This window comes from Lycium barbarum, chromosome 3 (assembly GCF_019175385.1).
Source record: "Lycium barbarum isolate Lr01 chromosome 3, ASM1917538v2, whole genome shotgun sequence".
Classification (NCBI taxonomy): domain Eukaryota; kingdom Viridiplantae; phylum Streptophyta; class Magnoliopsida; order Solanales; family Solanaceae; genus Lycium; species Lycium barbarum.
In genome coordinates this window covers 117,236,184-117,252,776 of record NC_083339.1, presented here as the reverse complement: position 1 = coordinate 117,252,776, position 16,593 = coordinate 117,236,184, and the positions used below count along the sequence as shown (strand labels likewise).

Sequence of the window (16,593 nt, the reverse complement as noted above, 5' to 3'; positions counted from 1 at the left end):
GTAAGCGCAACTGGACTGCGAATGATAATGAATGGCAAGGAAACAGTACGTACATATGTTTTTGGAAAAATATATGGAACGAAAGATTAAAAAGGGATAGTGACAAAAACATAAAGAAACAGGGGGCGAAGAAAAGAGAACACCAAAGACCGATGGATATTTATAGCATGATAAGCGAGACTGTAATACTGTAGATAAAATGAGAGCAAGGAACGGCCTGTGGCCATATTGGATCGTTAAGTGAAAATTGCGTACCAAGACAGGGCTTCTGTTAAGGTGTGGTGACGAAGCAATAACAGAAAGAGATGATCGGGAGAGTACAAGGAACATGAGTTAGCACAGCAGATTAGAAAACCCATGACACGGAATGAGGACTCATGTAAAGACCAAGAAGTTCGATTATAAAGGAAAATAGGGTAAAAGATAAGAAATGGGCATGAAGAAAAGAACAATTATAAGAGGGACCCCCCCCCCCCCCCCCCGAAGTGTTATAAGATCCCATAAGGGCAGTTGAACATTCGAGGACGAATGTTCTAAAGGGGGGGAGGATGTTATAGCCCGTATTTTGTACGTTCGGATAATTCGAGATAGTCGTGGTAAGTTAAGAGCAAGACCATTTTCAAAAAATTATTTTAATGTACAAGTTATTATGAATATTATTTATGAATATTATTAGTATGGAAATATTGAGAAAGGCTAAGGGCAAAAACAGAAATTCACAAATTGGCTTATGATAATATTGTGAAAGACTAGGGGCAAAATGGAAATTTCATAAAAACTTCAAGAAAATTTATGAAATGGGCCAAGGTGGCCGGCCAAGGTAGATATGGGCCTTGGCCCATATGGACTAATAACATATGTAGTTAAAGATGACAAATTAAGGATATAATTATCCTTTATTTTAAGAAGTTTCAAGAAAAAATGGGAGGGGGGGGGGGGGGGGGGGGGCATGTGTCCACATTCTATTTGATGAGGCTAAATATATATTGGAAAATTTCTCACACAATAAGACATAATCTTCTTCACAAGTTCAAGAAACATCAAGAAAGAGAAATATAGTGGTATTCGGCCATGGCAAGAAATTTGGTGCCATGGAAATTCATCAAGAAAAATTATTTTCTCCTAGTGTTCCAAACAATTGGAAGGTCCTTATTAACATGAAAGAGTTGTTGGAGAAATTAAATCATTCATTTGTGCAATATATGCCCCTAGCCGAGTGAAGAGATAAGGAAACAAGGTATGTGTTCAAACTTCTCCTAGTGTTCCAAGCAATTGGAAGGTCCTTATTAACATGGATGTTTTATGTGAGATTTGTGAGCAGCCCCACACCTTGTCAGGGTATGAGATATAAGCATGACATGAAAATGGATCCAATTTAACTGTCTGAAAGTGTCATCCTAATCTGGGCGGATCGACCCTTCCCTACGGTGGCATACGTAGTTTCAAGATATCTGAGCCTTCTCGATAAACCTATGCTACTCCCAAAAATATGAACATGGATATAGTTTGCATCTGGGCCAATGGTCTGTATAACATGGCTTGTAAGCATGACTTGTAAACTCAATTCATAAACATCGCTTGTGAACATAATTTTGTGAGTATAATATAGCATGGTTATAAGTATATAGTATAACTTGTATGAAAACATGGAAGCATGTAGAAGTTCATGAAAATAAATATAAAAGTTCATATCTTGCATTTAAGAACCCATGGAATGCAAAGTATTGGTTTTCATGGATTACAGATAAATTCTCAATAACCAAAATGGAATATTAAGAACACAATAATGAATTATTAATACAACATGGTACATCATGGTACATGTAGTTAGGGTTATCATGAACATGGTTGGAAACTCTAGTTTTGGTGAAATTTCGTATAATCATGGAAGAACGTGGCGTGGGGAAGAACAATGATATTGCCACACATATATAGAAACCCTACATACTTGTTAATGCTCCAAAACTTGTAACTAATGGTCTTTAGAAATCATGGATACATGTTACAATTCACTTGAAAGGCGTGGAATAGGTTTGCCTTAGTGTATCTTGATGGTAGGAGGAGAAGAACTTTGTGTTAGGGCTTGAGAATATGAAAAATAGGATTAAAAACTAAACCCACGTATTTATACTCTTACTGAAGCGGGAAGAAATACGGGCACAATGTACGGCCCATACAATAATGTACGTACCGTACATTGTGGACGTACCTCGTATGTCAATTTCCAGAAGCTACGATTTTTGGTCTGTGAGATACGTGATAAAAAGTATGGCCCATACTTTAAAGTACGTCTCGTGCAAATTGGACGGGCAAGAAGTACGGCCCGTACAATAATGTACGTCCCATACATTCAGGCCGTACCTGGAATTGTCAAATTCCAGTGACTTTTGATTTTTCCCTGTGAGATACGTTCAAGAAGTACGTCCCATAAAAAAATGTACGGCCCCTGCATTTTGACGTGGACATACTTTTACCGTTTTGAGATGATTTCAATCTCAACACACTTTGTCTTGGTCTCTAAGTCTCGAATCATGAAAGTAACATAGTTAGGAGGTACGAGGTGTTACAGAGAGGATCAAACACATTGAGGTAGATTGTCACTTTGTGAGGGACAAACTTCAAGATGGTCTGATCTCTCTATGTCACATTGTTACTCATGATCAACTTGCAGATGTGCTTACCAAGTCTCCCACTGGCATAAAACATTTTGCCAGTTGGCTGTGAGAAACTCACTTCCAACTTGGGGTGGGGGGTGGGGAGGTATTGATTTCATATGTATTTTGTATTGTACTGCATTGTACTTTCATTTATTGTAATGTACTACCAATGGACTAGCTCAGCTTAGTTGTACTTTAAGTTAGTTATAGCTTAGCTTAGTTGTACTTTCTCAAGTTAGTTAGTTAATGATTAGTTAGTTAGTGCTTAGCTGTCAATCAGTTGGCGTTATAGTTAGTGGTATATTCACGTGTATATATCACTCCTCACATAAAAATGAAATCGCTTTTCTGATTTCCCAAATTCAGTCTCCTTCTCCTCTTCTATTGTCTCTTCTTCAATGGCTTCTCTACCTCTATGAATGAGTTGAATTGAAACTTTTATCTTCATTACTGCTTTTGTTAATTATATTGTATAATTAACCCAAATGTATACTATTTACGAGCATTTCCTTTTTAATAGGGGTGTTCATGGTTCGGTTTGGATCGGTTATTGATTAAAACCATAACCAAACCAATTTAGTTGGTTTTTAAATGTCTAAAACCATAACCAAACCAAATAAAATAATAACCACAGGTTTGGTTATTGTCGGTTTGGTTCGGTTTGATTGGATTTTTCGATTTATGACTAACAGCCATGAGCCTTATCAGTAAAACATTAAAAAGTTGAAAAAGACATGTCTTTTTTTTTTTCAAACGATAACTTTTATTTATCGTTTAAGGTGGAACATACATTATAGAAATATTTTCACTATTAGTGATAGTGTCGTATTCAAGTTACCCAAAGTTGCTAAATTATTATATATAGAGCTAAAAACTAACTAAGTAGTGACTGCACCATTTTTGTCAGCTTAATACACATACCTGGAAATAAAGTAGAGCATAGGAGCTTTTAGTTGTTGTTATAAACATACATATTAATTAAATATAAAGACTACCTAAAATTAAAATGAAAATATATGAAATAAAAAAACTTTGTGTAATGATCTCAAACTTTAGGGCAGTACTTACATTTTGCCCTCAATTCTCCCATTTTATTAAAAAAACTTTGTATAATGATCCAAAACTTCAGATGTTTTTCTATCATTATCCCAAAGGCTAGGGTCTCAACTACAAGGAGTTGTTCTTTTCTGCTTTTTAGGAGGATTACCCACGGAAGAAGTGTTAGGGCATTACCATGTGCTTGAGTTGCAGCAAATGCTGATGTTACTGAAGTATCTTCTATAGGAACCTCCAAATCTACAACCTCTGTCCTTTTCATATGAAAAATATTAGAAGTTTAGGACCCATTCAGACAAAAACAAAGGTATAAATTCGAAAAAAAAAAAAAAACTAAAATCAAATAGCTCACAAAGAAAGGCTAAAAATTTAAGTTAAAGACATTAGACTCTAAAGTGAGCTTTTGTTAGTAGGTTTACACTTAACACTTAAAGAGTTAAAAGACTTAAAGACATGGGCTTGGACATATTCTTAAAAACATGAGCCTTAAACAATCATGTGAAATAAGTAGATCAAAAATAAAATTAATGATTAAAAGGTATAAAATATTTATAATTATTTATGAAAAACTAATATTATATATATAAATAATTATAAAATTTATGTATATAATTTATCGGTTTGATTCGGTTATTTATTAAGTTATTTTTTAATATAACCATAACCAAACCAAATATTATCGGTTTTTAAAATTTAAAACCAAACCAAACCAAATATCGGTTTTTTTATTCGGTTTGATTAAATTTTCGGTTTGGTTTTGGTTTTAACCAAAACCGTGAACAGCCCTACTTTTTAATACTTGAAAAGATGAGTGATTTTAAGATCCACTATTAGGATTGCTGTTTATTTAATATATTTATTTATTGATCCTTAATTTTGGTAACGATCTAGGTGACTTGGCACCTATTTTGGCTAAGATAAATATTTATCTTTTTCACATTTTTTTTTTTTTTGCTTTTTTCCTTCTCAATATGCCTTAAAGTCTATCCCCTTCCGCTATTTAAATCCATATTAAACGGGAAGGAAGACAAAATGAAGGAATATAAAAAATAAAAAAATTGAAAAGAGAAAGAAAGAGCAGACTGCCTCAATTATGTGATTGTACGTGAGAATAACTTTGTTTAGATATTATATAAAAAAGATAAAGGAGTTATTTTCTATTTAACTCGAAATGTTTTTCACAATTTTTTTCTACTAAAAAAGATATATTTATGAAAAGATGGTAGAATCATGAAAGAGGTTTGATTAGTAAATGTTGATTCTCTTCTTATAAATAATAATTAGTTACTATTAATTTTGTTTTTGCAAGAAATTATGATATTAATATTTGACCATATTTTACTTTTTTATATAACCGCGCGAAGCGCGAATAAATACACTAGTCTATATCTAAACTAGAAGTTGAGAAAATTGGTTGTGTGACTCGCACCAACGCTAATTGAGAAAACTTAAGAGTAAGAGAAGAAGAAGTAGAATAGCGAAAGAAACGTTGGTTAAATGTTAAACAACGGTCCCAAAAGTAGCTATTGCTGCACGGGCAATTTGCAAGATTGGCCTTCGCTAGTGGTGGTCTTTAATTTTTTTCTTTGGTTTCTGGTTCAAACCCTCGCTCAGTCAAAATCTTTTGTTTGTTCCTTGCGAATTTTTTTAAAAATTTTGACTGAGCGAGGGTTCGAACCAGAAACCAAGGACAAAAATTAAAGACCAGCCCAAAGGCAGGCCAATCCGCGCAAAAAAATGTTGCTGCAGTGTCCAGGAGCACGTGATTGGGCTTAGAAGTCCACTGGCTTAGGCCCGTTAACTTGTTTCAGTTGTCAACGGCTATACGTCTCCCTGGACCAAATTAATTACCTTTACACAAAGCATGAATGCTATACATTATATCTTTGTCTCAATAAATATTCAGTAGGGGTGTGCACACTTTGGGCCAACTCGAAATTCAAATCGAAATCCGAACTTTTTAAATATTTGGATTATGGATTGGATTTCGGATTTTATTTTTAAAATTTATGGATTTCGGATTGGATATGGATTTAGTACTATAGATTTTTGGATATCCGAAAATCTAAAATTTTTATATTTGCCTAACCTATATCATATGTCTAAAGGTCCAATAGAATAGTACCTAGGGCCCTACCCATTAAAATATTAAGTTCAATATACAATTCTCTACTAAATCAAATATAACATAGGGTTTTCTTACTTCTCAAGTCTTAACGTTAGTGTCACCTACGGCAGAGTTCTTTGTTATTTTTCCAGATGACTACTTACATTTTGTTTATTTCCACTTTTCCGGAATGCTTTTATTTGGTATGGATTTACTATGTTGGACATGACTTGGATTTGTTAATCCTAATTTGAACTGGAAGACTTTTTTTTACTGAGCAATTAAGATTTAGATTTACCTCCGTGGAACTAACACATCAATTTCGTTCCTAATAAGTTGCCTTAAGTCTCAAGAGTCAAATCCGAAATATCCAAACCGAATAATCCGAAACCGAACTTAAAATATCCAATCCAATTTGAACTTTTTTGGATTGGATTTTGATTGTAATTTCTTCAATCCGAAAACCGAATATCCAAACCGAAAATTTCATATCTAATCCGATGGCCCGAATACCACTCCTAGTGGTATGCTTTCTCTAATTCCTTTCCAAACCGACATTTATTGAGTGTAAAGTCTTTCTATATAGGCGTACGAAAAACAGGTCGATTACATGTTCATTATGTTACTAAAAAGAGAAAAGGAAATTCAGTACCACTGTTTGGCAAGCCTAACTAGAGCTTATTTCCGTAATTTTAATGTTCATTTATTAAGATTAAGAACTAGTTGGGACTTTTTCTTATCGGTTTGGAAACTAAGATTAGTGCAGTCAAATTTTAATTTGGAATTTTTTATTATTATTTAAAGATAGTAAAAAAAATCTCATTTACTGGTAAAAAGAAAATGAAAAAAAAGGCAAAATTACTAAAATGTCAAGAAAATATCCCTCAATAGTTGGAATTCATGATAACGAAAAGTAATGATTTAGGCACAACCATTCATCTATTTGGATAAGACAACTACTCGACATCTACAAAATAACAGACTCCATGACAAATTACATGACCAAAATTAGCCCATATGGAAACTCTCATAGGTCTTCAAAACACATATCTCTCCATTACAAACTCATTTCCATTAAACCAAAAAATCCCAATTCATTTTCATAAAAACATAAACAGCAGTACTCCAAACCTCCACCGAACCACATGGAAATTACATGCCGAAGCAAAAGGCTTCGGCAATGAAAAACTCGACGCTTCAAAAAGAAATAGTAACAAAAGGAATAACAACAACAATGACGATAGCGACGAAAAAATTCCTAAGGAAATATGGGAAAGAATTATAGGAAGGATTCTGTTTTACGTAGGAGCACCGTTAATCGGTGGTGTGATTTTGCTGCAGGTTTTTGATATAGCAAAGCAGCAGAAATTGGTGGACGTGCCAATTTGGGTACCATTTTTAACGACGTTTATTACATTTGGAGCTTCAGCACTTGGAGCTGCTTATGGGACTTTGTCTGCTAGTTGGGATCCTGAGAAACAGGGTTCGTTTCTTGGGTTAGAAGAAGCTCAGAAGAATTGGGTTGATATGTGGGCTGAAGATGGTGCTGATGATGAAGAAGAAAATAGGTGGATTTAATTAAGAGAGGAAAAAAATGTTGTTATTCCTTAATTGAATAGGATAATATATTGAAGGCTTTTCTTTTCTTGCTGGTTGATTGGATCCGGTGCGGGGCTCAATACACTAGGTGACCTAAAGCCAAAATATAAAAAGAGGCCTTATATTTATGTAATAATATTTTTATATATTTTATTAGATGTTTATTTTTATAGATTCTTAAATTGAAAGATAGTTAATTGTATTTTGATGATATCATTTTTCTCAATTGACTATATAGTCTATTCGTGGAATTTTCCGTGAGATATTATTGATCTAAGTAAGATGTCATTGATTTAATTTTGAAAACTTAGGCAATTGTTACAAATACATTAAAATTTTCTATAAGCTAACATTTAAAAATACAAGTAAAAATTCACTTCATTGAATATGCGAATTAACGTATCATCTTCTACTTATACAATTTTTCTATTACGATAATTTTAAAAGCAAAACCCACCAATATTATACTTTCGCCGTCCCAATTTATATAAAGGTTGACCAGTTTGGGGAGTCAAACAGGCCTTTCTTTGACTATAATTTTCTCCAACTCTTTTTATATACGGTGAATTATTAATTATGCAGACTTATAACATTTTTTATGTAGTTTCCCAATATGTAAATTTTATTGTAAAATACTCGAAGAATCAATGTTTAAAATTGAGTCAAAGAAAAAGTTGTTTTATCGACTCTTTAAACTGGTCAACCTTCGTATAAATTAGGACAGAGGAAGTAGTGACTTCTGGGATGCGGCCCTTCCCCAGACCCCGCTAACTCGGGATGCTTTGTGCAACGTGTTACTTCTTTATTGTGCTTTAAAAGACATTCAAGATTAAGATAATGTTTTTCCAATCTAATCGTTTAATAATTGCTTAGCTTGAGCTTGAAAAATATCTTAATAACATTCAAAGGATTGAAAAAGATATTACAATGCCAAAGCAAAATTGATCAGTTTTAAAGTGAATTAGATAATATTAAATAGTAGGAAGTAATTAAAAACTTAATTGCCTACACCATTCAATTGTAATTGCATCAATTATATTTTGTAAAAGTAGCATAAACTTTGAAAAATATGTGAGATAATGATAAACAAATTGACAACAGATAATTTAAAATATTTCATTTATGACTAATAATAAATATATTATTTAAATTATACATATAATATGAATAATTTTGGGGCCTCAATATAGGTGGGGCCTAAAGCCACTGCTTTAGTGGCTTTAGGCTAAAGCCAGCACTGGATTGGATAAGTGGTTGACAAAGAATTAGGGAAGGATTGTGTAACGATCCATTTAGTCGTTATAGTCTTTTCGGTGCTTTTGACCCTTCTCCGAGCTTGTTCAACTCACATTTGACCTGATGGGACGGTTGACACGCTTCTCGAGGTGTTGGTTATGATTTGGGTGGCTTTTTGGGAAGTTTGGGCTTAAAGCGAAAAAGAGTTGACTCAAAATTGACTTTTGGTAAATGAACCTTTTTCGGGAATCCGTCGATTCCGAGAGGTCTGGATAGTCTTTTAGAACGTGTGTGCATATTCGGTTCAGTTCCCAATGCACTCGGGTGCATTTTGGGACTTGGGTTAGGAAGTTGGAGTTGAGGTATCGGGGGTTGACTAGGTTAACGAGATTTTCGTTGAGAATTTCGAGGCCACGAGCGCGAGTGTGTATTTATGTGTGTCTGCATATATGGTATGTGAGCAGATGGCCTCGGGTGATAGTCGAGATTTCGGGTTGAGTTTGTGAAACTTGGGAGTGACTTTGGTGTCTGGTGCCCGCTATGGCGGCACCAGTACCGCAACAGCAACACCGCAATAGCGGTGATAATGCCCGCCAAAGTGGCCTGTGTATTTATTAGTTGACCGCCGCAGCGATGTGATTGGGTGTTAAAGCTGGACCGCTGCAAAAGCGGGTATCAGGCAGTTAATTTCATGAAATGAGTGTTAAAAGCCCTAAGTTCCTCATTCATTACTATTCCAAAAACTGAGTTAGTGGGAGCATTTCAAGGCGATTCTTAGGGGAGATTCATTGAGGTAAGTCCTTTTACTTTCCTTTCCATTCCACGATTACATTAACACCTTAGAAATCCATTATCATGCTAGCTCTTTAAGAGTTTGATGAATTAAAAGAGGGTTCAGTGAATTCTTTATTCTAGGATTTTAATCTTGATTTATAGAATGGGTTAGCTTCATTAAGCATGGAATTGATGATAAGAATCTATTATTGTGTGATTCCTAGTGGCTAAATTATGGGATTGGGAGTTAGGGTTCATACCCAAATTTGGGGGTTTTGCCTAGAATCCGAATTTAAGTATTGTGTTAGTTCTCCTAGCTTATTATTGATGGGAATTGATCACCTAGAGCTTTAATTTTATGTTGAGGCCTATAGATTCCTAATTTTGTCCTTCTAGTTTATAGAACCCATTCCATAGGTTAGCGATTTAGGTCTTGAATAGAAGTAAGGCTTAAATGATGTTCTACTTGATTCTAATTTCATGATTCGAATATGTTTAGACTTTCATTATCTCGAGGCTCAATGGAAGGGGAAGACTAAGGTTTTATTTGGAGACCTTGTTGTTCGGCTCTCCAGGTAGGTTACGGTTTACCTTTGGTGAGACTTCGGTTAGTGAAACGTATATCTAGATGATATTGTCGGAGAATGCATGTAAACCTTCGGGTATGAAGTTGGGTTGAATATTGTCTTAGGTTGGGCCTTGTTGTATGAGTTGGGGCTAGCCACCCCGTTGTATTGATCTACTTATCTTATTCTAGTTATTTATTGGCTCATTGTCACGTTGAGACATTGGGAAATTGTGACTAGTGTTATATCATGACTATGATATTGCGATACTGTACTTGATTTGGTATTGAGATTGAGATTTCATTGTGGCTTATTGTTTAGCCTTATTATTGATATTACTTGTGTGCCCCAGGTGGTACTGTTTGGATTTCATTGATACATTGGTATTACATTGCATCGTATTCATACTTATTTTCATGATTCATTGATATTGCCTGGTTACGGTACTGATGATGGAAGTGAGGGAGTGTAGCCTTCGAGGTTTCTGCCGGAGAGCGTAAAAGAAAGATGAGTGTCCGATGCCCGAGGTCTTTACTGGGATCATGAGAGTGTCCGATGCCCCGAGGCCTTTACCGGGATCGTGAGAGTGTCCCATGCCCGAGGTCTTTGCCGGGATCGTGAGAGTGGTACATGGACTTCGCGGGTCTCCCAAGGGTTGTGCTGTCGAGATGTGATGTTCCATCATCAGAGTACATATGTACAGTGCATATACACTGCATTCATCATATATACATCTGTTGTATTACATTTTACCTTTGATTCTGATAGCTTGTTGTGACACTATTGTGATATACTGATTCGGATTGATTACACTGAGACTTGGCACAGTTGGATTTAGATGCTATAACATAGGTGATGAATTGTACTTTGGATACGGATGCGTGTTGACTTGTACTTGTTGGTTTATGTGTTTATCTTGCTTTGTTATGTTTATATACCTTAGCTAGTCTTAGTCGGCTTATAATACCTACCCATACGTGTTGTTTGTACTGACTTGCATTTGCTGCATTCTTTTATAAATGCAGAGTTCCAGGTGGGATCGATCTCTACTCCTCGTGGCTGATAATAGACGAGGATTGATGTTACGGGTCTTACAGGGTGAGCGCGAGGACGTTCGCCGCTTTGAAGACTCTTCTTTCATTATGTCTTTATTTTCGTTCTGAGACATGACTTTTGAGACAATTAATGTATTACTATTATTCAGGCGTTTAGTATTTAGTTAGATGCTCTTGTATGACTAGACCAAATATTGGGGTGTATTTCATTACTTCTGCATTTTCTTATATTATTATTCGTAAGACTTATGCTATTTTATCTTCTTCCACTAATTTATTTATTTATTCATGTTTTATGATTGTTGGGATAAGGGTTCGCTTACCGAGGTGGAAAAGGTAGGTGCTCGCTCAGCTTAGTGAAATTGGGTCGTGACAGATTGTCATATGGTTGATTAAATTCATAAATTTCTCCTCTTGGTGTGTTTAATACTTTAATACTTCATAGTCCTATTTAGCTAAGGGGTTGTTTAGTTTTAAAACAAAGTTATGGAGGAACTGTAACAAAGTAATCAGTAATACAAGAATGTTAATATCTGATTTTATATTAAAATTTGGATATACATGAGAACAATAACATACTCAATATAATCGTATAAGTGGGGTCTAGGGAGGAGATTAAGGATATACGGAATATGAGGTCTAGGGAGGTCAGGATACATGCAGTGATCTCTATCTTGAGGAGGTAGAGATACTGTTTCCTATAGATCTTCAGCTCAAGTAAAGTATATCAAAATAGTTATGGAAAGGAAATATGGTAGAGAAACGAACAGTAGCAATAACAAATAACACGATAACCAAAATAAAGGAAACAACAAGTAATAATGAAATCGAAGCATAGGATAATAAGAGCATAATAATAATAATAATAATACATAGAAGATAAACTAGACGACGCTTGAGTATCTACTAACCTTCTACTGTAATCCTCAATATGCATAACTTTTTATCCAAGGTTATGTTCTCAGTAAGCTGCAAGTATGTCATGTTATGTCTAATCACCTCTCCCTCAGGGCCGGCTCAACAAGATAGGGCCTAAAGCGAAACTTCACAGAGGGGCCCTATGTTTTTTTTAAAGAAAAGATCGTCATATATATTTTTATTTAAAATCTACTTTTCTAGCTTTTTTAGACGAGAACTCATTAATTACTGTTTTATAATCGATTTGTTCTAACAATTCCCTTTCAATTGATAATATAGCTAAGTCATTCAATCTCTCTTGAGACATTGTTGATCTTAGATAAGATTTTATCAATTTTAGTTTGGAAAAACTTCTTTTGGCTGAAGCAACAGTTACAGGAACTGTTAACATTATTCTATAAGCAATATATGTATTTGGAAAAGAATCAAGTCTTTTTATTTGACTGAGAATTTCGGTTAGATCATTATCTTCTACTTTTATTATTTCTCTCAACACTTTTAATTCAACGAATAAATCTAAACCATCAATACCAGAATAACTATTTTGTGTTAAAGAAAGTTCAAGATTAAGACAATATTTTTTCAAACTCTCATCATCTAGTGATCTCAATTTTTTACCACTAAATAGAAAATCAAAAAATATTTTATGTGCTTCAAATTGTTCAAATCTATTTTGAAGTGACAAAATGGCTTGGTCTATTATATATAAGAAGTAATCAACCCTACAAGATTCTTCAAGCGACTTTGTGATTTCGTTATCAACATTTTCATCAAATTGTTTCTTTCTAAATATTACACGTTTTTTTTACGAAATTCAGGTTTTATATTAATCTCAGACGCAATCTCCTTAGTTGAAATCATAGCACTTGCAAATCCTTCTTCTCAATATTTTTGAAAAAAAAAATTAGACCTCTTAGTTGATCTATGGCGGCATCAATATGCATATCTCTAGATTGTAAACTTTTACTAATTGAATTAACTAAAGATAATATATCATACCAAATAGTCATATCCAATAAAAATTCAAAATTTTCAAGCTCATATGTTTCTAAACAAGTAGCCTCACTTTTAGTTTTTGGTTCATCACTAACTTCTACTAATTTTAATAAAGCATCTCGTATTTGTGGTGATTGAAATCTTAATGCTTTAATACTTTCAATACGACTTTCCAACGTATTTGTGACAATGAATTAAGCGTTAGGCTGGTTATAAAATCTTTTAAAACTTCCATCGCTTAGTAGAAGAAGCAAATAGCGTATATATACATTGTATCCCTCCAAAGAATGATATAGCTTTTGTACAAAAATTAGCCATGTCACAAAGTACCAAATTTAAATTATGACAACCACAAGGTGTATAAAATGCTCTAGGATTTACATCGAGAAAGTCTTTTTTGCACTCCTTGATGTTTTCCCTTCATATTGGATCCGTTATCATACCCTTGTCCTCTTAAATTGTCAATAACAAGTCCTACATTTTTTTTAATCTCATCTATAATAGCTTGAAAAAGACATTTTCCACTTGTATCATATTCTTTTAAAAAATCTAAAAAATATTCATTAATTTTTATTTGAGTAGCTGAAATATCCACACCTTGCAATACAAAATACATTTGTTCTTGATGGCTTGCATCTGGAGTGAAATCAAGTATGATTGAGAAGTACTTTGTTTCTTTAATTTTTTCAATAATTTTATTCTTGATTTCACTTGCCACCAAGTTTATTAATTCATTTTGTAAATTATGTGCAAGGTAATGATTCTGGATTTCATCATGCTTAATTCGCCGAATATGTTCTTACATAACTGGTCGAATTCTACTAATAGTTCTCTCAACTTTGTATCTACAGTATTCCATTGACTTGGATCGTATATATTTTTAGGGATGCAATTATCTAAATCACTAGTTTCATTTGGCGTGTGCCCAAAACTACTATTAAATATTAAATATTTAATCTTTCCCCTTTGTTTACATTAAGTAATGAAATAGTAATTCGACTATTAAAAGTCGCCTACAAATGCTTTACATCTAATAATTTCGGATCATGTAAGCTTATATACTCTGTATTACTGCAGCTATTGGCACAGAGTCTGCCGATATTGTTCCCTAAATATCATCCTTTTTGCAAGCTCCAAAAAGCTACTCTCTCCTGTCACTTCTAAGTGATTTTTTATTGAAATTTGTTTTAGAAAAAGTGGTCTTTAATTGAAGAAATTAAGTAGGTATCCATGTTTTTTTGTTCGAAATTAACCTTATCCGATAAATGTTTAAACAAATTTCTAAGAAGTCTTTGGGAGAGATAAATAATCTTTAAGTAAAATTGCTCACTTAGCTAATGTTGCTGATTATTTTTTTAATTGGTGTGCCGAACCTTTAAAATAACGTAAATATTTAATGAAGAGTGATTATAGCTTAAAATATAAATAAAGGTAAATCAGTTCCAAAAAAACTTCTAAGTTATACTATTTTTTAAGAGGCACGTTTAAAAAGAACACCACAAATGATTTGAGTATATACAAACCTTCACTCATTTTGTGGAGAAAATATTCTCATATCATTTAAAAATAGCCACGTAATGCATGTCTGAGTAGGCGTTTGGCCATGAAATCCAAATATTTTTCACTTTATTTAGAATTTTGAAGTTAGAGTTGAAGATGAAATTGTGTTTGATTATAGTTTTTGTAAAGAATATTTGGTTGTTTGAATATATTGAAAGTGAAAAAAGTGAAAACAAGATTTTAGGTGTTTTTCAAATTCCAAATACTTCATTGGCCAAACGTTTATTTCTAAACAAAGTAAAATAATTTTCTGAAAAAGAGTGAAACATTCTCGTGGCCAAAGTTTGTTTTTAACCCATGTCTTCCAGCTATCAAAATAATTTCAGCTTAGTAGGCGTTTGGACATTCGGTTAGAAACCATGAGATGAAATTAGCATTTGAACATGTCCAAACATGATTTTAAATCATGTCCAAACGGCTCCTTCGATTACTTTTTTACCTTTTTTGTTGCTATAATAGGCTGATGAGAGAAAACAATTCCATCAACGAACAACATTTGGCAATCAGAAAAACATGTGCCTGCAAATTAGGACTAAGGAGTACAGTTTTAAGTGAAAAGTAGTGGTCCCACATTTTTACAAAGTTGTTCTGTATTCCTTCCTTTTGAGTAATTTGAGATAAGGGCTTTCAAGAGAGAGCAACTTTAGGAAATTCCAAAAGTGAATCTGTGAGGACGATGAATAAAGTGGATCCTCCCTTATATTAAGTACTAATTTAGGAGTTCTTGATTTTCTAGAATTGTGTCTTGTTTCTCAGTAACTTCTTCTAGATTTTCTTCCTAGATATTATTATCATCTAACTCAATTCTATTAGTGATTTGTTCATTTGAAGAACATCCTCCCATATTTTTCGATTCCAGATTTTTATTACTTGTTATAAATCTTTCAAGAGCTCCTTTTTGGGAATTAATTAATTTTTCATATTTTCTCTTTTTTTTTCTTTTAAAAAAATGCATATTTTCTACTGGACATATTTAAATTGAATAAATTCTAATAATAACTAACAAGAGTATATAGAGGAATATTGACAATCACAAATTTTCAATGAGAAATATAATATAAAGCTAGAATAAGAAAATCTGGCTCAAGAATTTGATAAGTTGATATAATGATATCGCTTCAATGTAATGATTGCTTCTTGCAATGCTTGAAATTTTGAAGCACACACCAAAAAATAAATCTTGAACTTTTGTAAGTTTTGCAGTAGAATGTTAGGGGTTTAGGAGATATAAAAATAGAATAAAAATAATGAAAAGGAGAAGTAAAAAGGTATAGAGATAATATGAATAATATGTGATTTGTTAGAATATAAAGGAGAAACTATTCCAATGCAACTGTTCCAAATCCCAAAAAGTTACTGTTGTAAATCTTCTCCTAAATTAACTCTCCTAACTGTAGAAGATAAGAGTACAAATGTTTCTTTTTAAACAATTAATACTATATAGAGTAGTTTTAGGGAAAGTGCAGCCCCCTCCCAACATTAAATGGAGAAACATTACTTTAAACTTCCTCCCCAAAAACAGCATTGTTGCCAGAGAGGGAGATTTACCCCCTAAACAAATTGAGAAAGTAGCTGGTAAGAACAGGAGGGAAAATGCCAAAGATAGTAATGTACCTCATGTTACAGGGGTGCACACAAGGAGAACAACATCTAAATCCAATAACTAGTGATCATGAATGCACTAATTTGGAAAATTAGGTCTGTTGAAACTAAGAAGGCTTTTAGGAGACTTCTCACAATGCATAACAAGTATAGGTAACCATAGGAGTATTACTTTTTTTTTTTTTTTTTAAGTAGTAGTAATAAATAAAAATATAGGATCTTTTTACAATTGGGGCCCCCAGAAATATGAGGCCCCAAGCAATTGCTTGACTTGCCTTACACATGAGTCGGTCCTACTCTCTTTAATATTTCTTCAGCCTACCTCTAAGTACCTCTCCTCATACCATCATAGTCAATCTCTCACACTTCATCACTTAGGCATAAGAGCATCTCCTTTTCATATGCTCAAACCACCTCAGTCTCGATTTCTTCATTCTGTTCACCATGGAGGTCACTCTCACCTTGTC

At 33.6% G+C, this 16,593-nt stretch overlaps 1 protein-coding gene across 1 annotated transcript; it reads left to right on the top strand.

The window, feature by feature from the left end:
• Positions 1-6,722: 6,722 nt before the first annotated feature.
• On the top strand, positions 6,723-7,591 carry LOC132634045 (uncharacterized protein PAM68-like). Its single transcript, XM_060350362.1, has one exon. It carries the CDS (start codon positions 6,838-6,840, stop codon positions 7,396-7,398), a length of 561 nt encoding a protein of 186 aa, XP_060206345.1. The 5' UTR covers positions 6,723-6,837; the 3' UTR covers positions 7,399-7,591.
• The last annotated feature ends 9,002 nt before the right edge of the window (positions 7,592-16,593 follow it).